At 39.8% G+C, this 22,986-nt stretch overlaps 1 protein-coding gene across 2 annotated transcripts in view; it reads right to left on the reverse strand.

The window, feature by feature from the left end:
* Nucleotides 1–22,986, reverse strand: part of atp6v1c1a (ATPase H+ transporting V1 subunit C1a) — a 113,570-nt gene that overhangs the window by 15,244 nt on the left and 75,340 nt on the right. For both annotated transcript variants that reach the window (XM_048529671.2, XM_048529670.2), the window contains 4 exons: nt 13,999–14,093; nt 4,945–5,036; nt 3,614–3,712; nt 1,427–1,495 (listed from right to left, as the gene is read on the reverse strand). In XM_048529671.2, coding sequence (XP_048385628.1) covers nt 1,427–1,495; nt 3,614–3,712; nt 4,945–5,036; nt 13,999–14,093 — 355 coding nt within the window. The remainder of the gene's footprint in view (nt 1–1,426; nt 1,496–3,613; nt 3,713–4,944; nt 5,037–13,998; nt 14,094–22,986) is intronic.

Consider the following 22,986-nt stretch of genomic DNA (forward strand, 5'->3'; position numbering starts at 1 on the left):
AAGTTATGGCTAAGATTGGCTTAATGTTGATTCCCTACAAGTTAATCATACGCAATAAGCAGATGCAACAAGTTTTAAATACAAGTCAGTTTTGTTTTAAGTAAATGCATAAAAAGCAGAATAGATTGCACGTCTACCTAACATATGAAGTTTCCATCAATGTCTCTCTTCTCATTTTGCCAAGATTGAATCAGAAAATAATACAGCACAGAAGGAATTATACAACCAACTGAAATTCCATCAGATCGTTCTTAAAAAAGTCCACCTTTCCCCATTTACTCATTCTTTTATCAATTGGTTTTTACCAGCACCCCTCCAATTTGATTTGAAAGCTACTTGAATGTGTTTCCAGCACCCATCAAGTAGCGCATTCCTAAAAGAACATTTTTATATGGCTAAGATAACAAGGTGTAGAGCTGGATGAACACAGCAGACCAAGCAGCAGAGGAGCAGGAAGGCTGATGTTTCGTGCCTAGACCCTTCTTCAGAAATTTTATATTGCATCTGACTTTTTGAACAATTACCTCAAACCTGCATACTCTGGCTAGAAACCCTTTGGCCAATGGAAATAGTTTCTCTTTACTTTCTACATTTAAACACATTATGATTTTAAAAGACACAATCAAATGGTCTTTTGATCTGCTTTGCTTCGAGGAAAACAGTCCAGTTTGTGTGGTGGTATTGTCGGTGAACTTGTCATCTACAGCCTCAAGCTAAATGTTTGGTAAACGTGAAATGTGTACTCAAATTCTGGGATTAACATCTTTCCTATTGGTGACCATTGTTGATTGCTATAAAATTCATCTGGTTCATGAATGATCTTCAGGTACGGAGATCTGCCATCCTCATCTACTCTGGCCCACGTGACTCCATATGTACAGCAATATGGCTGACTCTTACTCCGTTCTGAAATGACTGAGCAGCTGCACGGAAAGTAAGGGCAGGTAACCAATGCTGGTCTTCCACATCCCAAGCAGGAATAAAAAAATCCATTAAACACAAACCATCAGCATGAAATTGTCAATATACGCATGAATGGCTGTTAATTTAGTGTCCTGCCATTCCACTGCATATCATGCTCAAAGGTCTTTTGGTGCAGAGGTAGTGACCCTACCTCTGGGCCAGAAAGTCCAGCGTCAAGTGGGACTGGTCTCGGATGAGTCTACAATGGTTAATCCATTCTTTTTCCAATCAAAAAAAACTATACAATTTAGTTGCTAATACAGGTATAGCAAGAGCTTCCATCATCCTAAACTGAAAATAATACAATATCAGTCATTTTGAAATTAAGCTGTCATGTACCGGACAGCTTCCAAATAGTTTAAGTGGCTCCTCACCAAAAGCAAAACTAGAAGTTAGAATGGCATTTCACACAACTTCTACCAGTTAGAAAGATCACCAGAATAAAAGAGAGGAACTTCCTTACTTGCTTGACCGTGGAACCACCATCTCAGCGAGAGTTTCATAAGTCTTTTCCCATTCGAGATAATTTGTTCTAAAGAAGAAGACAATAGTGAACAATTATAAAATAGTTCAAGGATCAGGATAATCAAGGTACAATTGGCCATTTGACCAGAATCAATTTTTAGTTAAATTAGTTACGCAGTTGCTAAAGGCTACTTAGAATTCACAAAATGCCTCCTTTGTAGCTTTCTTGTTGATCACTTACTACTAGCTAATTGATACAAGTTTGATAATTGTGATAGTTTTCAGCACTGAATCCATAAAGACAACTTCCAGTTTACAACTACTTCAGTTTATAATGAAATTGTTGCTTTTAATATTTCCTAAATTGTACCATAATAACAGCATCTTACTCATCAGGCCGTCCTGTACATAATTTAAAATTACTGAACACCAATATCAAATGGCTCAATGAAGAGAAAAACACCAAACTACAGTTGAATGAGCATGACAGAAGTCTCTACTTTCCTGTATGTTTATGAATTATTAAACAACATTTCCTGACAAACTTCAAATACTGGCTTTCTTGAAAGCTTGTGCTAGTGCATGTGGTTTCACCGTAACAGCGCACTGTGTTTGAAAGAACAAAGTGACCCAGAATTTTTATTCCAAGTTTAATATCATTTACCACTATTGTTAATGGTTTATTCAGGTCAGTACTTGCACAGCTAAACAGAGAAATTTAGATGATGCTGACCAAATTATCTTGCTCCTCCACATGTTACACTAAAACAGCACCTTGTTCGTAAATGAGATAGCAAAAACTGCAGATGCTGAAGTCAGAGAAAATACGGTGTGGAGCTGGAGGAACAAAGCAGGCCAGGCAGCATCAGACGGGCAGGAAAGTTGATGTTATGGGTCAGGACCCTTCTTCTGAACGCCCTTCTGAAGGGTCCCAACCTGAAACGTCGCCTTTCCTACTCCTCTGATGCTACCTGGCCTGCTGTGTTCCTCCAGCTCCACGCTGCATTGACTTTGCTAATAATGCTTGGATTTGATTACCAAGCTTTGTCATAGAACATAGAACATAGAACATTACAGCACACTCACCGGCTACTTATCCATTAAATATTACAGAAAAAGTTAGAGTTCTTAAGCTACTTTTTGAAGTTTTGAATCTTCTACCAATATCCTTCCAGCCAACACAAATCTGGATAACAATTCTTACTTTCATTTGGCTTTTGTTTTGGCAGTTAGCTTAAATCTGCGCGCTCTGATGACCAACCCAACGCTAGTGGAAAAAGCTTTACACCATCTATCCTGCCAAAATCCATCAATTCTGCGGATCACTGTTAAATCTTCCTCTAGACCTCTGCTCACAGAAGAACAATCTCAGTTTCTCTAATTTTCTTATGGGTGAATTCCCTCATTTCTGGGGCCATTCCAGTAAATTTCCTCTGCACTGCATCAATAACCTTGACATGCCTGTAATGGAGCAAATTTAAGCTAAAGCAATTAGTAGTGACAGCCTCAGAAACAGAAATTGCTGGAAAAGCTCAACAGGTCTGGCAGCATCTGTGGAGAGAATTTACATTTCAGGTTGAGTGACATTCCCTCAGGACTGACAGCAGCTTGGAAAATGTTGTTTTATATGCAGAAGGTAGAGTGGGGGGAGGGCTTAAGGAGTAAACAATAAGTGGGGATAGAGCCCAAACAGACAGAAGAACAGCTGGACACAAAGGAATGGATAATGATCTGGCTAGGTGGGTGAAAAGCTATTAATGGGGACTGTTAGTTGCTAACAATGGGCTGTGTGGAATGGTAGGCTGAGATAACAAAGCCTTGGGTGTGGGGGTTGAGGTAAGGACATGGAAAAGCTCCAGCTCTAAATCTGTTCTACTCGATACTGAGTCCAGAAGGCTGCAGGGTCCCCAAGCGGAAAATGAGTGACAGCCTTATTGACGTGTCCCTCCACCTTCAAAGATTTGTGCATGCAAACTCCTGGATTGCATGAGCCCCTTTCAAAGTGTGAACTTTAGTTTAGTTTTAATTTCTCCTTGCAAAATACATCAATTCAAATTCCTAAAGATGTTTGAGAAATTTCAGCTGTTACCAAACATCTTTTTCGCTCCATTTCAACCAAGCATTTAAACATAGCACACACTTCAAAAGATTTCTTGTTTTTGGAAAATAATTTAAAGTTTCTTACTTTGGGACAACTACCAATAATGTGGTAAGATATTCAGAGTCCATTACAAAGTCTTCCTTCTTCACAATATCAGCCAGGCTTCTTGTCATCAAACTTCCCCTGCAAATGGCCACACAGATCAATCACTAGTCAAATACTATTGTTCTCCTGGAAAAAAGTAATACATTGATACTTATAACTGCTTCTAAAAAAGGATACAACAAAAGATTGAGACCATGGGTGAAACATTCATCTTTAGAACATCATAAAGGTATAGTTCTATTCCTAATTCAAGACAGACAAAATTGGCAACACATTGGTGTAATTCTCTCAAATCCTGGGGAGGCTGAAGCCATTGTTTTTGCTCCTGCTCCAAACTCTGTTCCTTAGTTACCAACTAGATTCTTTTCCCAGGAGACTGTCAAATTAAGTCAATGTTCCCAAAGTTGATGTCACATTTGACCCTAGGTGGAGTTTCTGAACTCACATTGGCTCATTACTAAGTCTATTTTCACTTCAAACCATATGTGGACTGCACCCACCTTAGCTCACCTGCTGCTAAAACCGTCATTCATGCCTGTCACTTCCAGACTAGATTATTCAATGTATTTCGGACTGGTTGCTCACACTCTACCCTCCATGAACTTGAGGTCACCCAAAACACCGCTGCCCATATCTCAAGTCGCAGTAAATCTCATTTCCCCACCACCTCCCCGACACTGTGCTTCATAACCTACACTGGCTTTCACTAATTAACAAACTGATGTTAAAATTCTCATTCCTGCTTTCCAATCGCTCCATGACCATAGCTGTCCACATCAGTTATCTCCTGTAGCCACAGAAAACGTATACCTATAATACTCTAATTCTAGCCTCTTGTGCCTGTCTAATTTTAATTCTGTACCGTTGGTGGCCATGCCTTTTGTTACCCAAGCCTCCAGCTCTGGACTACACTCCATTTTTCTATGCTGCTCTCCTCCTTTAAATTGCTCTTAAGATTTACATCTTTGATTAAATGTTTGGTCAATTATACCAATACCACCTCATATTTTTGATTTATAGTGCACCTATGAATTGCCTTAGGAGGTTTTGTTACATTATATATCTGTATGGATACAAATTATCACTTTTGTAACTACTGAATCCCAAAGTAGTTCCATCATAACTTCAAATAGTTCTTTGACTGTAGTCAATCTCAACTATTTGAGCAAGATCAGTACACAGTCTGGGAGTGAGAGAAAGAAGGGAACAGAAGAGAAAGTAAAAATACTTACAATTATCACTTCACAAGTGAAAATTAAAGGCAACACGATTCATTGTAAACTACAATACCCACACAAAAAATAACTTACACATTCTTCCTCTCTAAATTTTGTAAATTTCCTTTCAGATTGTTGTATGCTGATGCCCTTGCTTTCAGGTCATTGTCAATCTGAGATACTTGCTGCAAATTTATAAAGCATATTTAACACAGTTAATTGATGGTTTTGTTTGTTATCCGGAAATAGTGCACATATAAAACAAGTAAAAATAAAAATGATATCTTCTGTTACATCTGGCTATTAATTATAACAAGTTTATTTAGAAAACCTTTTCACAGACACAACGATTAATCTATAATGTTGTGTAAATTTCTCTGCAAAAGTCATAAATAATCTCAGGCAAAGTCTGTAAAGAATAAAATTCTAAAATCATAGGTCTAGGAACACTGGATCAAGAGGCAGTCATTAGGGCTTTCAAGTCTGTTCTGCCATGCAGTAGGATCATGGTTGATTTGTCTGTGGTCTCAGCTCCATTTTCCTGTCTGCCTCCCACAACCGTCAATTTCCATTAAAAAAAATCAGTTAAATTCAGTGACAAAGTCTGGCAAACAGAATTGCACATTCTAATAACTCTCAGGAGACATACTTTCAATCAGTGTCCCATAGTTCTATTCTTCCCCCTTAACAAGGGGCATCATCCTGGTATAAATTACATCACTTCCCCTCACAATCTCCAACTTTGCAATAAGGTCATCTCTCATCTCCAAATTCCAATCTGTCCAGGCCCAACCTGTTCAACCTTTCTTCGTAGGCTAAGTCTTTCAGAAATGTTTCCAATATGATTATTTTCAAATAAAGGAGACCAGGGCTCCAGAAGGGATCTCACCAAGGCCTTGTACAGCCGCAGTAAAATATCCCTACTTTTATATTCCGTTCCCCTCAACAATAAACAGCTGCATTCTAACTGCCTTCACAATCACTTGCCGTATGCGCATGCTAACTTTTTGTGACTCGTACCAGGATATCCAGATTCCTCCGTACCAATGAGATCTATTTATCTGGAAGGAACTATAGCTTGAGTATACATGAAAAAGGCTGGAAAATGCCATTTAACTCAACAGTAATAATTCCTTAGTGCCAGTTGCATATTAGCATCAAACTACTTTGTGAATGCCTTACTCTTTGTCTCAACCACAAGCCCACATCTGCTTTGTGCATTTACCAACTTAAAGTTCTCAACATAATTTCAAAATCTGTCCTCCATTAGCATTGTGCCAACATGCCCATGTCTTATTCAGAGCTCTTTTGCAATCCCTAGTCTTCCCACAAGCCATTACCAGAATCTCTAGTCACATTTTGTAAATATCAATGAGCTGGAAAGGAAACTAACTTAATAAACATAATATTCCCATAATGTATACTCTGAAAATAGTAATAATCAGATATAAAATGACTTCTAGTATAAACTTTCATTGTTCCAACAACTTTGTTTTGATTTCCCCACCAACAGAAACTTCACTCCCAACTCGGTAGGGACATATGAACATTTTGTGCAATAGAAACTGAAAACTGCAGTTTTCTGAGGGATTGCATGTGGCTAAGAAAAATGCAAGTGTTTGCTCTAAAACAAGAACACTTGAAGGAACTTGACAGTATTGACAGGATGCAGAGATGGGCTGAGAGGTGGCAGATGGAGTTCAACCTGGATAAATGCGAGGTGATGCATTTTGGAAGGTCGAATTTGAAAGCTGAGTACAGGATTAAGGATAGGATTCTTGGCAGCGTGGAGGAACAGAGGGATCTTGGTGTGCAGATACATAGATCCCTTAAAATGGCCACCCAAGTGGACAGGGTTGTTAAGAAAGCATATGGTGTCTTGGCTTTCATTAACAGGGGGATTGAGTTTAAGAGTCGTGAGATCTTGTTGCAGCTCTATAAAACTTTGGTTAGACCGCACTTGGAATACTGCGTCCAGTTCTGGGCGCCCTATTATAGGAAAGATGTGGATGCTTTGGAGAGGGTTCAGAGGAGGTTTACCAGGATGCTGCCTGGACTGGAGGGCTTATCTTATGAAGAGAGGTTGACTGAGCTTGGTCTCTTTTCATTGGAGAAAAGGAGGAGGAGAGGGGACCTAATTGAGGTATACATGATAATGAGAGGCATAGACAGAGTTGATAGCCAGAGACTATTTCCCAGGGCAGAAATGGCTAGCACGAGGGGTCATAGTTTTAAGCTGGTTGGTGGAAAGTATAGAGGGGATGTCAGAGGCAGGTTCTTTACGCAGAGAGTTGTGAGAGCATGGAATGCGTTGCCAGCAGTAGTTGTGGAAGCAAGGTCATTGGGGTCATTTAAGAGACTGCTGGACATGTATATGGTCACAGAAATTTGAGGGTGCATACATGAGGATCAATGGTCGGCACAACATTGTGGGCTGAAGGGCCTGTTCTGTGCTGTACTGTTCTATGTTCTATGTTCTAACTTGCCATAGAAATCTGAATACAAATTTGAAATATGACCATTATGCACAACAGAAAACTAAAAATGTAACTGAGCCTTTAAGAGAAGAAATTGGAAAACTGAAGAGCAAACCTGCTAACCTGACATCAATAGCGGCAGAGAAATTGCTAGAATCAATTAAAAAGCATGAGATAACTGGACACTCAAAACAGATTGAGCACAGTAAACATGAATGTATATAAAGCAGAAATTATGTCTGACAAATTTATAAGTTTTGCTGAAGGAACTCAAATAATAAATTCGCAAGAAATAATTGATATGGTGTATTTGGACTTTCAGATGGATTTCAATGAAGATCCTACACAGCATGTCAAGAAGCAAAATTAGCATTAAAAAGATTAGAAATAATATACTGGCATAGATTGGTTAATGGCCAGAAAACAATAAGAATAAATGAGTCTCCCTCAGGTTGACAAATCAAGACCAGTGAGATACCACAAGGATCAGTATTTGGACCCCAACTATTCAAAATCCATATAAATCACATGTGAAATGAATGTACAGTAACATGGCTCATTGAATATAATGGGAAAACTTGAAGTTACCCATTTTGGGAGATAGCCACTTTGCAGAGTATCTCTTAAATGGCAAAAGACTGGCAATTGTTGATGTCCAAATGAAGTTCTGTACCCTTGCTTATGGGTCACGAAAAGCATGTAGGTCTCATACTTTAGGATTTCGAAAACAAATATGTTGGCTTTTATAAAGTCATAGATTCAGAGAAGTAAAGCATGGAAACAGACCCTTCGGTCCAACTCATCTATGCCAACCAGAAATTTTCAATTAATCTAATCCCATCTGCCAGCATTTGGCCTAAACCCTCTAAAACCCTTCCTATTCATATACTCAACCAGATGCCTTTTAAATGTTTCAATAGTATCAGCCTCCACTACCTCGTCTGGCAGCTCATTCCATACACATACCATCTTCTGTGTGAAAACACTACCCCTTCGATCCCTTTTAAATCTTTCCCCTCTGGCCTTAAACCTATCCTCTCCAGTTTTGGACTCTCCCACCCCAGGGAAAGACCTACTCTATTTAACCTATCCATGCCCCTCATGATTTTACCCACCTCTACAAAGGTCATCCCTCAGCATCCATGCTCCAGGGAAAGCAGCTCCAGTTTATTCAGCTTCTCCTTATAGCTCAAACCCTCCAAATCCGGCAACATTCTTGTAATTTTTTTCTAAGCCCTTTCAAGTTTCATAATATCGTCCCCATAGCAGGGAGACCAGAATTCCAATAGTGGCCATGTTCTGTACAGCTGCAACATGACCTCCCAACTCCTATACTCAATGCACTTACCATTAAAGGCAAGCATATCAAACACCTTCTTCACTATCCTATCTAACTCCACGTTTAAGGAAGTAAGAACATGCACTCCAAGGTCTCTTTGTTCAGCAATTCTCCCAGGACCTTATCATTAAAGTGTATATATCCTGCCCTGATGAACTTTCCAAACTGCAGTACCTCATTTATCTAAATTAAACTCTATCTGCCTCTCATTGGCCCACTGGCCCATCTGATCCCATTGTACTTCAAGGTAACCTTCTTCGCTGTCCACTACACTTCCAATTTTGGTGTCATCTGCAAACTTACTAACCATACCTCTTATATCAATGATTTGGATGTGAACATAAATGATGAAAAGCAGTGGATCCAGCACTAGCTTTGTGGTATATTGCTTGGTCACGGGCCTACAGTCTGAAAAGCAATCCCCCACCAGCATCCTCTGTCTTCTACCTTCGGGCCAGTTCTGTACCAAACAGCTAGCTCTCCGTCTCATTTTGTGTGATCTAAACTTCATGACCAGTCTACCATGAAACTCCTCGGTGAAGTCCATATAGATCACATCTACTGCCCTGCCTTTACCAATCCTCTTTGTTACTTCTTCAAACAACTCAATCAAGTTAGTGAGACAGAATTTCCCATGCACAAAGCTATGTTGACTTTCCCTAATCAGTCCTTGCCTTTTCAAATACATGTAAATCCTGTCTGTCAGAATTCCCTCCAACAACTTGCCCACCACCAACATAAGGCTCACTGGTCTACAGGTCGCTGGCTTTTCCTTATCACCTTTCATAAATAGTGGCATCACGTTAGCCAACCTCCGGTCTTCCAGCAGCTCGACTGTGGTTATCGATGATATAAATATTTCAGCAAGGAGTCCAGCAATCACTTCCCTAGCTTCTCAGAGAGTTCAAGGGTACACTTGATCAAGTCCCAGCAGATGGAACATAATGGGAGAAAATGTGAGGTTAAACACTGAGAGGAAGAGTAGCTGAATATTATTTAAATGGAGGAAGACTGCAGAAAACTGCAGAACAAATGGATTTGAGTGCCCTTGTCCATGAATCACAAAAAGCTAGCCTCAAGTTCAATGGGTAATAGGGAAGACAAATGGAATGTTGGTTTATTTCAAAGGGAATTAAGTATAAAAGGAGGGAGTTTTTGCTATAACTACGCAAGCCTCTAATCAGACGGCAGTGACAGTGAACAGTTCAGTCCTCTTATCTAAGCAAAGATATACTGGCACTGGAGGCAGAGGAGGTTCACTCATAAGGGAATCAAGGTTTATGGGGAACAGGCAGGAAAATGGAGTTGAGGATAATCGGGTCAGCCATGATCACATTGAATGGCAGAGCAGAATTAATTATCTGAACATCCTACTTCTTTGTCTATGTCTTTTGGTATTAAAGAATTCCTTGCCTAATGCTAGCAAAAAGGAGCGGGGCCAAATTCAATGGATGGTGTGTGTACTCAGCACCGGGATATCTGGAACAGTGAGAGACAGAGTGTTAACTACTAGAATTCAGATCTTGGCCACACCATCCCCTTCTCAAGAGGCAAATCAAATCTGAGCAAAGTCACAATCATTCACAAGTCAGAATCTGTGAACTAGCTGTTTTCTCCTTTCAGACGGTCTCTTTCCTGCTCCTCCAATCAAATTTCTTACCAGCATTACTGGTCAGCTGACTAGTATGGAAGCATTGGGGTTTGGGAATGACATTCATGTTTAGAACTTCTTAAACAGTTTATGACACATTAGACCCCATTAATTAAATATAACTCTATTCAGACTGAAGAAGTGATGAACTACCACAGCAAAACATTCAGTCATAAGATGACAGCTCATGATGCTGGAGGTAGTATACTGACAAAGAAAGAGAATTAGCTAATTGACAAGAAATAACAAGTGGGAATAAGAGGTTCTTTTTCAGGTTGGCAATCTGTGGGGTTCCACGGGGTTCACTGCTCAGACTGCAGCTGTTTACAATACATATTAATGACTTGGGGAAAGGAAGAGATGACAAAAATATATTGAAATTCTGGCTGCAGGGGAAAATAAATAGTTTACAGAGAGAAATTGATAAATAAATGGTAAAAAGCTGGCAAATAGAGTATAATGTGGGAAAATGTGAAGTTGTTCATTTTGGAACGGACAACAAAAGAACAGTAGCATTTAAATGGAGAATAACTGCAGAAGTCTGCAACACACAGGTGCTTGGGAGGATTGGTGTACAAAACACAAAGCTAACACATAGGTGTAGCAGGTAATCAGGAAGGCTAATGGATTGTTAGCCCTTATTTCAAGGGGGGTTGCAGCGTAAGAGTGGGCAAGTCTGACTGTAACTATACATGAGACTGTATTTGGCACATGAAAGCAGTTTTGATCCTTTTATTTAAGAAAGGATATTTCATATAAGGCAGTTCAGAGAAGGTTAACGAAGATGATGCCTGGTGTGATGGGATTGTTACGAGCACAAGTTAAAGAGATTAGGATTCTGTTCATTGGAATTTAGAAGAATGAAGGGTGATCTCATTGAAACATGATTCTTAAAGGACTTGACAGAGTAAATATTGACAAGGTATTTCCCCTCATGGCAAAGTCCAAGACAGAGGCTTTAGATCCAAAATTAAGGGAGCAACTTAAGACATTAAAAGAGGAATTTCTTCGAGGATTGAGTGTCTTTGAAACTCCTTGTGCATATTGAAGGCTGAGAAGGGTAGATTCTTGATCAGTACAGGAATAAAGGATTATAAACAAAGAGCAGGAAAATAGATGTGAGAAGTGACAGGTCAGCCATGATCCTATTGAATGGCGCATAAGGCTCAAGGAGCTGAACAGCCTAGTCCTGTCCCTATTTCTTCTGGTCTTAGTATTTCAACAAATTCAAATGCCATCTAAGAAAGACCAAATTGATTGATACAAAACCACTGTAGAACTCAGCTATTGCATTTGATACCTACAGCAGCTCAAGCAGGTAGCTCACCACCATTCTCTGAAGGACAGCTAAGGATGGGCAATAAATGCTGGCCTAGCCAGCAACACCGACATCCCAATAGTGAATAAAATAATAAAAGCATAGGTGTGAAATTGTGCAGATTCCCTTTTAACCCAAAAAATTTTTTGTATAAAATGAACATATGAATTCATGGGAACAAAACATGTTTCAGTGTATGTAATGGATTCATTGTTAACAGCATTTTTAGACAAAATCCCTTCCACAATGAACATGGCTGCAACCATAAAACATGAGAGTTTCTCAAAGCACTTTACAGAAGCATTGAATTACATTTATAATGTAATGGATCAATAAAATCTTACAAAGCAACGCACAGAAATATTGTTTGTAAGGATTGTCTTGTGAGAATATGTAGGTAGTACCCTTTTAATTTTGACACCCTTTTATAGGTTTTGATTTCAATCCATTCTAAATACTTAAATAATCTAAAATTTAGCCCCAAGCAAACATACAAGTTCATCTATTCAGTACTGAGCATTCACAATTCAAGAGGATTTGGAAAAAAATAAGTAAAACTTGAAAAAAATTCTGAAGAGCCTGATGTACTTAGCAGACCACGCAATACAAGATATAACACCTGCAACTCAACCTTAACTCTTTAACAAAGCATATTAATTCAAGAATCCAATACCATCAAGAACAAGAGCATTGCAAAGAAACTCAAATGTTGCCAGCTCCTCACCGTTTTGTATCCTCTGCTGAATCACAAAGGCTGTTACTCCCAGTAGTGCACAGAAAGGGCACTGGTATGTTCTTCTGGGACATAAAATTTAGCATCAATACCTAACTGTTACAAACAATTCTCAAACATTTTTGATTAAGGCACACTTTTTCAAATGGAGACTGATCAGGTTCTGGCTATTCTCCATGGAGAGAAGGTTAAGAGGAGATCTGTTAAAGATTTTCAAAGATCATGACAGAGCTAGATCGAGTAGAAAAGGAAAAGCTGTTCTCGCATTTGGAAGTACAAAAACCAAGGGCAAAATTTGAGGTCACTTCCAAAAGTACTGAATATGAAGTGAGGAAAGGGTTTTTGTTCCAAACTGAGTAGTTAGGGAATGGAATGCACTGTCACAAATGTGATGAAAGCAGGTTCAACTGAAGCATGCAGAAGTTATGATTGGCATTAGGTACAAGTAAGCCTCAGAGGTGAATAGGGCTGCACTCTCATTGGACAGAAATGACTGCTGGTGAGTTTAATCTGATATTCACCACACCTCAGACAAGGGGCAAGGTTGAGAAGATGGGACCCCCATCACCCAATGTTGACTTCAGCCAGTATGGGAATTGAACCTAACCTATTGGTGTCTATGCATCACACACCAGCTGTTTAGCTAACCGAGCTAACCAATCTTCATGGCATTAGGTGTGGATGCTCAATTGAAGTGCCAATGCAGACATAATGGGCTGAATGGCCTCCTTCTGCACTGGAGCACATCTGTCATTAAGTAATCACAGACACGTATCATGAGATAAAAACATTAAACGTTACTCGTTATATACAAATACTACATGTAGAAAGACACGACCAGGGTAATCTTGTCATTTGGTGCCCTTAAGTTAAGGATGTAATGTGCAAATATCTTTTCAAGTATTCTCCTCTCTTGAAAAGGCATGAACTTACCCAGCATCCAGACTTGCTAACTGCTAATCTCTCTCCCCAGGTGCATATGTAGCAACCAGACCCTGCTCCTGTTGTCAATCATGCATTTACTTGTACCACGGAGCCCTAGCCACTCAGGGTGCATTTCCACATTATTCCAAAGAGCCCCAAAAAGCTTCCATGAACAGAACCCCAGGTTAAGAACCCCTGGTTATCACCATGACATTGGCACTCAGCGTTTCTAAGAAAATCACAACAGAATCAACATGAGCTAATGCTAATAAAACATCTAGGAAACATTTGCAGAATAAAAGCTCTATTCTTACCAAACTAAATTGCAATTTCAAGTAATCAAAAAGCTAATAGTATATAAAACACAAACTTGTCAATTTCATTTTCCCGAGTATCACTACAAACCCCTGCAATTAACCCCAGCAAAATACAGTAAATTACACCTGCTCAGAATCATTGACATTAAAGTTATACATATAACTCGGCTACACAAGACAATGCCTTAGCAACAAGAGTAAAATCTGAATTATTAGTGTTAAGTTCTTCCCACAAGCATCCAGTGAGAGTATACCAATTACAAAACTAGAAATTTCAAAACTTTTTGAAGTATCTTTGGCATTTACGTGCAATATTGCTAGGAGCTTGGAATGATGCAGAGTTTGTGCTAAAGCCACATTAAGTTCAAAACAGCAAAACAACACCAACCTTAGTAATGATTTCTGAAATGTTCTTCAGAGACTGTTTGATTGGATACTTTGCCATGTCCCATTGAAATCTTGTGATATAGGTCACCAAGTCAACTGAAAAAAAGAACTTTTGTTTTAAAAATATAAAAAATGACAATTTTCAAGTTTTGTTCCACAAAAAAAGCAATAGTTAAGAAAAAACAAATTAGCCAACATTAACAGTAGTAAATAATTCAATGTGTGCAATCCCTGCATTATAACAATTCAAATCCACAAAGGCTAAAAAAACTTCAATAAATTTCACATCTGAAATATTTTGTGCACAGACAGCACTTCACACAATGTTAACGTAAGCATGAAGTAGGCAAGACATCCATTCATTTAAAAATACGTTTGGCTTTATTTTTGCAAATCAAGATTATTTAAAATCAAAAATAATATCAGGAAGATTATTTGCTCTTAAAAATGAATTCTTTCCCACTCAGTTTCACAAACTCTATTTTACAAGAAACATGACTGACTAAATGCAGTAAAATATTAAATGCACACAATGCAAAAGATTTGGATTATCACCATCTATCTCAGGATATCACAAATCCTTTTATAATCAATGAAAAAAAGTTTGAAGCATTGTTGCTATTGCAATAAAGGAAAGCCAATAGGCATTCATGATTACACAGGCAGCAATTCTGATCAATAAACTAATTTCTTTAATGATTTCGTTGAGAGGAGAATGCCTTGCTCTTTTTCTAACTTTCTTAGAACTGTAACCACACTTCAAACATATACAATTGCTGTAAAGCATCTGTCCTGAGGTCATGTATGGGGCTATACCAATGCAAGCTTGTTTTTAACTGAAATGACAGATAAGGGCTCGTGTTAAAATCTCAGCTGAAGGTCTGCAGGTTTGGCATCCAAGCATTCCTTCAGTATTGCTATGGAGTGCCAGTTTAAATGATATGATCACATTTTAGGAATGGGACTAAAGTCAGCAACCATCTGAAACAGAGTCTCAGACGCTTCTAATAAATCACAACTGACAAGACCAAACACATTAGAACACATTTCAAAAACAAAAGCACTGTACTTAAGATAATAAAAAGTGTGAAGCTGGATGAACACAGCAGGCCAAGCAGCATCTCAGGAGCACAAGCTTTTGTGCTCCTGAGATGCTGCTTGGCCTGCTGTGTTCATCCAGCTTCACACTTTATTATCTTGGATTCTCCAGCATTTGCAGTTCCCATTAGCACTGTATTTATATGTGCTTTCACAGCCACTGAATGTCACAGTCATGATCTACAGTGAAACTGAAATTACTGTGGTAATGTAGGAAATGGGACATCCAATTTGCACTTAGCAAGTTCCCAGAAACAGCATTATGATAAAGACTAGATAACCCATTTCTGAGATTTAAGTCACGTATAAATATTGGTTAGGACATCAAGAAAAACATTGCTGTATGTCTTCATAGTAATCTTACAGGATGTTTTACATTCACCTCAGAAACAGACCATTCATTTTGATTTTATTTCTTATGCAAAAGGTGACATTTCCAACAGCCAAGCACTCCTTCAGGACTGGACAATCAGCCTTGTCTTTTAGCTTGTTACATCCCAGAGCGAAACTTGAATCCAGAACCTTCTAACACAACTGAGATGTCACAAGTCAGATGCTACTCACTCAGGCATGGCTGACACAGGTCAGCTAAGATTAGTGACCACTGCATAAATAAGTTGCAAGATCCTACACAGACTAACAGGGTCAACAATACAAAATCTAGAATCAGTACAGCACAAAACATGGAAAACCAGACAATGTTTTTAAATGTTTTGCTCATTTCTACAGCCTAGACTGCTGAGGCAACTCTAGTTAGCAATCAATAGGAAGTCTGTGAATTAGGAATGTCCACTATTACGCTGTTAGTCTCAGTAAAAATATTTGAAAAAAAGTTAGATAATAAAGTGTGAGGCTGGATGAACACAGCAGGCCAAGCAGCATCTCAGGAGCACAAAAGCTGACGTTTCGGGCCTAGACCCTTCATCAGAGAGGAATGTCAGCTTTTGTGCTCCTGAGATGCTGCTTGGCCTGCTGTGTTCATCCAGCCTCACATTTTATTATCTTGGAATTCTCCAGCAACTGCAGTTCCCATTATCTCTGAAAAAAAGTTAGATCTCGCTTTTTAAACTGGGGATTAATTTCACAATTATTGCTCATCCTCCTCCTCACTGGCCCTAGAATGCTTATTTTATGTTTGGCAAGTTTCTAATTTCACCACATTACAAAAGATTCCACATAATTTTAAACTTGTTTTTTTAAAAAAGATTTCAACTTTATTTTAGTCTTATCTTAATCCAAAAATTTAATTTTTGTCTGCCAAAACAAATGATTTTGTCTTTCTAGTTTGCTGAATCTGAAAGCTTTAATATGATTAGCTGCTAGCCTATTTGCTCACATCATTGCTGCTGCGTGCCAAAAAATTTCAACATGGTGGCAGATTTAAACCCAGGAATGGGAAAAAACTTAACAAAGGTTGCTAGGTATTTGTGGGCAACTTGAGGTCAGCAACAAATACTATCCCTCACTGCTGACTGAAAATCCATCGTTAAGTAATCATAAAATGTGTAGAAGTACAAACTTATCCATGCATGGCTTAGAACAGTCAACCATGAAACTAGAACAGGAAATTAGATTTTACACTTAGTTGTTCTACTTTAATTAAAGTTTAAATTCATTCTGAGAAAGTTTACAACTGGCTCTTGAAACTAGAATGACAATGAAAACCATCATTTAATGTATCACCAGTGACGAACTATTGAAAACAAGATGAGTCTCACAGACTGAAGCCTCAAGTTCAATCCCCAATTTTGGATGGTTTAGCTGCCAGCAGCTGCCCGGGGGGAAAAAAGAATAGGGCTCTTAAGTCTCATTGGTATCCAGATGCACCACAACAAAGATGTGAATGGATCTAACTACAATATCCTTGCAACAGACATGTCATTTTGAACCTTGCATTAAGTAGGAAATGTGCTAAAACACATCAACACCTTCCTAAATGGAATCAAACTGGCACAGAAAAATACAAAGGATCTGTAAACCGTGAATGAGATATAAAGGAACATTCTAAATACTATGTAACACAATTCAACTAACATCAAAATAAGCACATAGCCTGGTACATGTCCTAGGTCAGTAGTTTCTAACAAGCATCAAATAATATTAAAAGTCACAAGAGTAAGTCACAGTATATTGTTGTTGTTCACACCTCTAGTTTTAACCTGTTCTCAAAATTGGATCACATAGTCAGTAAACTGACTAAACAAACAATACAAAAGCAGAAAATACCCAGGCAACATATGTGGAAGATAAACAAAGTTAACATTTCAGGTTAATAAAATTTAGAGAGATGTAATGTGTTGAGTGCAGGGTAGATGGGAAAGGGCAAAAAATGCAAGATTTGCGATATGGTTGAAAGACAGGAGAAATTGTCAGGCAAAAAAAAAGTGTTATCTTCGAGCCAAAGGAAATAATAATGAGGCAAAAAAGAAGAAACAAAAAAAATTCCTTAAACAGCTCTCAGAAAGCAAATACAAACAGCAAGGCCAAAAAGTGCCAAGTAAAGGAAACAAAATGATCATCAGCATCTGAAAATGTTGAGTGCACACGGGTGTAAAGTATCCAAAAGAAAGTGCTGTTCCTCAAGCTTACATTAACCATCACTAGAACTGTGCAACGGACAGTGCAGCAGACAAAGCACAAAGTTGTTAACATGAAAGCAAGGTGGAGAATCAAAATGACAGGCCACAGGATACTCAGGGTCATCCTTGTGGAATGACCTAAGGGTTCCGCAAAATGCAGACCCAATCTGCAATTAGCCACCCTAATTAAAATGAGACTAGTCTGAAAGTGTACGTAACTAATGCTTCAGCTGGATGGCAATCTGGGGCCTTACATTGTGAGGAGAGGATGTAAAATGGCAAGTGTTACATATCCTATGTTCATAAGAAGAGTCTGAAGTAATTGAGGAGTAGACCATGGTATTGTGGAAGGAATGGTCCCTTCAGAATGCTGAAACGGGAATTGCTTCACATTGAAGATGGTGGCATCACATTCAACATGGTAAAACAACTAGATTAGGTAGGATAGGTAACAGAATGGACAAGAAAGCACATGGAATACTCTCCTTTAGCGATTGAGGCCTTGAGTTAAGAGCAGGGAGGTTATGCAAAAATTGTGTAAACACCAGACTTTAGCTACAGTACTTTCTAGTCACTACATTAGAAGAATGCTATCATGTCCAAACCATTTATATAAAATGACAAAAAGGCGCTTTGTACCAATCCTTGTAGCTGGTCACAGGGCTCCAGTCTGAAAAGCAACCCTCCACCACCATGACTTCTACCTTGGAACTAGATTGGTATCCAAATGGCAATTCTCCCTGTATTCCATGTAATCTAACCTTGCTAACCAGTCACCATGAGGAACCTTGATGAACACCTTACTGAATTCTATACAAATCAGGACTACCAATCTGCCTTCATCAATCCACTTTGTTACTTCCTCAAAAAACTCAATGAGACAGGATTTCCCCACGCATAAAGCCATGTTGACTATCCTTAATCCTTGCCTTTCCAAATACACGTAAATCCTGCCTCTCAGGATTCACTACAACATCTTGCCTACCACTAATGTCAGGCTCACTGGTCTGTACTTCCCTGGATTTTCCTTGCCACCTTTCTTTGATGGTGGCACCACATTATCCAACCTCTAGTCTTCCAGGACCTGATCTGTGGCTATCAATGATACAAATATCTCAGCAAGAGGCCCGGCACTCACTTCTCTAGCTTCCCACAGAGTTCTACGGTAAACCTAATCAGGTCCCAGGAGGACAGGAAAACTTGTGGCTGGAACCGCTGCTCCCATTTGAGGTATTTTCAGTGTCAGAGTTGATTTCCTTGAATGCTAAGAGCAGTAATTACTCTTATATACTGCTGCATTCTTTTGGAACTTTGGGAGAAAAGATCAAAACAGCAGCACTTCAAGAAAGGAGGAAGGGAGACAAAGCCAGTGACCACACAGTGAGAAGTGAATCAAAACAGTGAAATAAACCTGCAAAGCTCTCCAACTCAGCCGTGAACCTGCACAACTGACTGCTCCGCTGTTTAGTTTCAAGTATCTCTGGTCATTGGAGTTCCTGACAGAAAGATAAACAAACAGCCAAATTCACAGCTGAGACAACAAAATGTGAGGCTGGATGAACACAGCAGGCCAAGCAGCACCTCAGGAGCACAAAAGCTGACGTTTCGGGCCTAGACCCTTCATCAGAGAGGGGGATGGGGTGAGGGTTCTGGAATAAATAGGGAGAGAGGGGGAGGCGGACCGAAGATGGGAAGAAGATAGGTGGAGAGGAGAGTATAGGTGGGGAGGTAGGGAGGGGATAGGTCAGTCCAGGGAAGACGGACAGGTCAAGGAGGTGGGATGAGGTTAGTAGGTAGATGGGGGTGCGGCTTGGGGTGGGAGGAAGGGATGGGTGAGAGGAAGAACAGGTTAGGGAGGCGGAGACGGGTTGGACTGGTTTTGGGATGCTGTGGGTGGAGGGGAAGGGCTGGGCTGGTTGTGTGGTGCAGTGGGGGGGGAGGGGACGAACTGGGCTGGTTTAGGGATGCAGTTGGGGAATCTCCCCTTCCCCAACTGCATCCCTAAACCAGCCCAGTTCGTCCCCTCCCCCCACTGCACCACACAACCAGCCCAGCCCTTCCCCTCCACCCACAGCATCCCAAAACCAGTCCAACCCGTCTCCGCCTCCCTAACCTGTTCTTCCTCTCACCCATCCCTTCCTCCCACCCCAAGCCGCACCCCCATCTACCTACTAACCTCATCCCACCTCCTTGACCTGTCCGTCTTCCCTGGACTGACCTATCCCCTCCCTACCTCCCCACCTATACTCTCCTCTCCACCTATCTTCTTTTCTCCCCATCTTCGGTCCGCCTCCCCCTCTCTCCCTATTTATTCCAGAACCCTCACCCCATCCCCCTCTCTGATGAAGGGTCTAGGCCCGAAACGTCAGCTTTTGTGCTCCTGAGGTGCTGCTTGGCCTGCTGTGTTCAGCCAGACTCACATTTTGTTGTCTTGGATTCTCCAGCATCTGCAGTTCCCATTATCTCTGATACTAAATTCACAGCTGACCTTGGAAAAACCTGCTCACAGCAGGGGAGCAGCTAAATAGCTAGTTTAAAAGTGTAACCTTACTGGCTTTTTATTTGTAAATCTAAAATATCGAGAGGAGTGGATTCTTTTTTGTTAATATGTATTTTTGAGAAATGTCTCTTGATTAAACTTTGAAAATATAAAACATAGGCAATAAGATAGCCTGGAGTAGTGTTTTTGGAGCAGCAAGACTGTGATATTTTCTGAGTCTGTAGATTGTAAATGTGCAAAAATGGCCTTTAGTAGAGAGTAATGTGCTCTTCCTGTCAGATGAGAGAGATTAGGGACAGTTTTCATGTTACTGATGATTATGTTGCAGGAAGTGTGTTCAGAATGCACATCCCATCAGATCGCTGGGATCATTTGGAGCAGCAGTTAGAAGCAATGAGGAATTCACAGGAGCTAGTGGGTGTGATGGATGGCAGAGAGAGAGAGAGAAAAACAGCACATATAGTCAGGTAGATGGGGTATCTCTCGGCAAGGTAGGAGAGGGAGGCAGATAGTGCAGGAATCTCCTGTGGCTATCCCTACCTCAAACAAGTACACTGTTTTGGAAAATGTTAGGAGTGATGGGGTCTCACGGCAATGCAGCACTGACAGTCAGGTTTCTGGTACCAAGACTAGCTCTAATGTAATGGGGGGTTCAAGCAATCGATTGTGAGAGGGGACTCTCTAGTCAGAGGCACAGATGACATTTCTGCAGCCGACAGCAAGACATCAGAATGGTGCGTTGCCTCCCTGAGCCAGATTCAAGGATATCTCAGAGACGATGTAGAATAGTCTCAGAGGATGGGACCAGCAGGAGGTCATTGCAAACACTGGGCATAACGGCATAGGAATAGAAAAGGATGAGGTTTGGAGAAGTGAATAGAGGAAGTTTTTGGCAGGAATTTAAAAAGAAGGCCCTCAAAAGTAACTACATCTGGATTACTCCCCATGCCATGAGCCAATGAAGGTTGGAACAGGAAGAACGAGCTGATGAATACGTGGCTGAGGAGATGGTGCAGGGGAGAAGGATTCACATTTTTGGATCATTGGAACCTCTTCTGGGGTAGTTGTTATAAGAATGACAGATTGCACCTTAATTGGAAGCAGCACGGAGTTTCACTAGAACTGCTTGGGAGGATTTAAAATAGTAAGGGGGAGGAAACCCAGGGAGATAGGGAGGAAAGCAATCAGTCCGAGACTGGTGCAGTTGGGAAAAGGAGCAAATCAAACAGTAGGGCAGGCAGGAACAAGTAAGGACTGATGCATTGAAATAAATGCAGTTTAATGCAAGAGGCCTAAGAGGTAAAGCAGATGAACTCGGATTTGGTTGGGAACATGGGACTGGAATACCATAGCAATTATGAATGTCCAGAGACAGTATGGTTACTGTTAGGGTGAAGGCTGGAAGGTGTAGGAAATGCTGCATAACTAGAGAAATTGAGGCTTCAGTCAAGAACAATAAGGAAGCATACAACAAGTATAGACAGAGATCGAGTAAATCCCTAGAAGCATATAAAGAGTAGGGGTATATATACTTAAGAGGGAAATCAGGAGGGCAAAAAAAAAGACACAAAACAGCTTTGGCAAATAGAGTTTAGGAGAATCCAAAGGGATTCTACAAATACATTAAGAACAAAATGGGTAACTAGGGAGAGAATAGGGTCCCTTAAAAGATCAGCAGGACTGCTTATGTGTGGAATTGCAGGAGATCGGGGAGATACTAAACATGTGTTTTGCATCAGTGTTTACTGTGGAGAAGGAAATGGAAGTTAGAGAAAACTGGGAAATAAATAGTGACATCTTGAAAAACGTTCATATTACAGAGCTGGTAGCACTGGGCATCTTAAAGCACAGAGGTGGATTAATCCCTGATCTGAGACAGTTCATGATTAATCAAGCACTGATTTAGCAAAGTTAAAAAGAAAGAAGGGTCAAACTCTTTTGATCCCTCACTTACATAATTAAACACATTGCACATGACAAAATGTCCAAGCTTAGCTTTAAACCCCAGACACATTTTCACAAGTGCATATCAATTCTCTCAGCATTTCAACATGCTTGAATATGCAAATTATATACACATGTGGGGAGCTGGTCTTGGGTTCCAAATTATGGAGTTGAGATGAGTACACCGAAAGAAGCAGATCCCTGATGTGGGACATAAAAAGTAATATATGTGTTGCTCATCCACCAGAATCCAGGCCAACCACAAAGAGTAAACACACCTGCAGTTTATTTTTCTCCCATAAAAACAATAGCTAGCAACAGGAGTTATTACATGCACCAAAGTCAAACAAAAACAGGCTACGAATAATAAAACTGCTCTGTCTACATCAAGGTTTCAATTTTGAAACAAACACAGAAGGTAATCATTTATGAACAGTGCAAAAATAAGTGAATCAAGGACAGAAGGACACAAAAAAAAAGATTGTAAATCAGGTTCCAACAATCTGCATTACAATCTTCAGAAATTAATTCAAAACAAGTAAAGGCTGTAAGTAAAGGCTATAATTGCAATATATAAATAGTTATCTCAAACAAATTCAAAAGTCCAGAACATCATAGATTAAAAAAAGAGCAGATATAATTGGAGAGGAGTTGATAAATTTTGAGCATTTAATCAAATTATAGCCATTTTCTCAGAATCACAGAATTGAGACAGCACAGTATGTGGCTACTCAGCCCCTCTGTACTGGCTCTTCAAATGAACATTGTTATCTGGTATGAATCTGTATTCTTTCCTCTCACCTTTGCACACTATTTCTACTCAAATAATTATCCAATGCCCTCTTGAATTCTTCAAGTAAACCTGCCT

The sequence above is a fragment of the Stegostoma tigrinum genome, chromosome 5 (assembly GCF_030684315.1).
Source record: "Stegostoma tigrinum isolate sSteTig4 chromosome 5, sSteTig4.hap1, whole genome shotgun sequence".
Classification (NCBI taxonomy): Eukaryota; Metazoa; Chordata; class Chondrichthyes; order Orectolobiformes; family Stegostomatidae; genus Stegostoma; species Stegostoma tigrinum.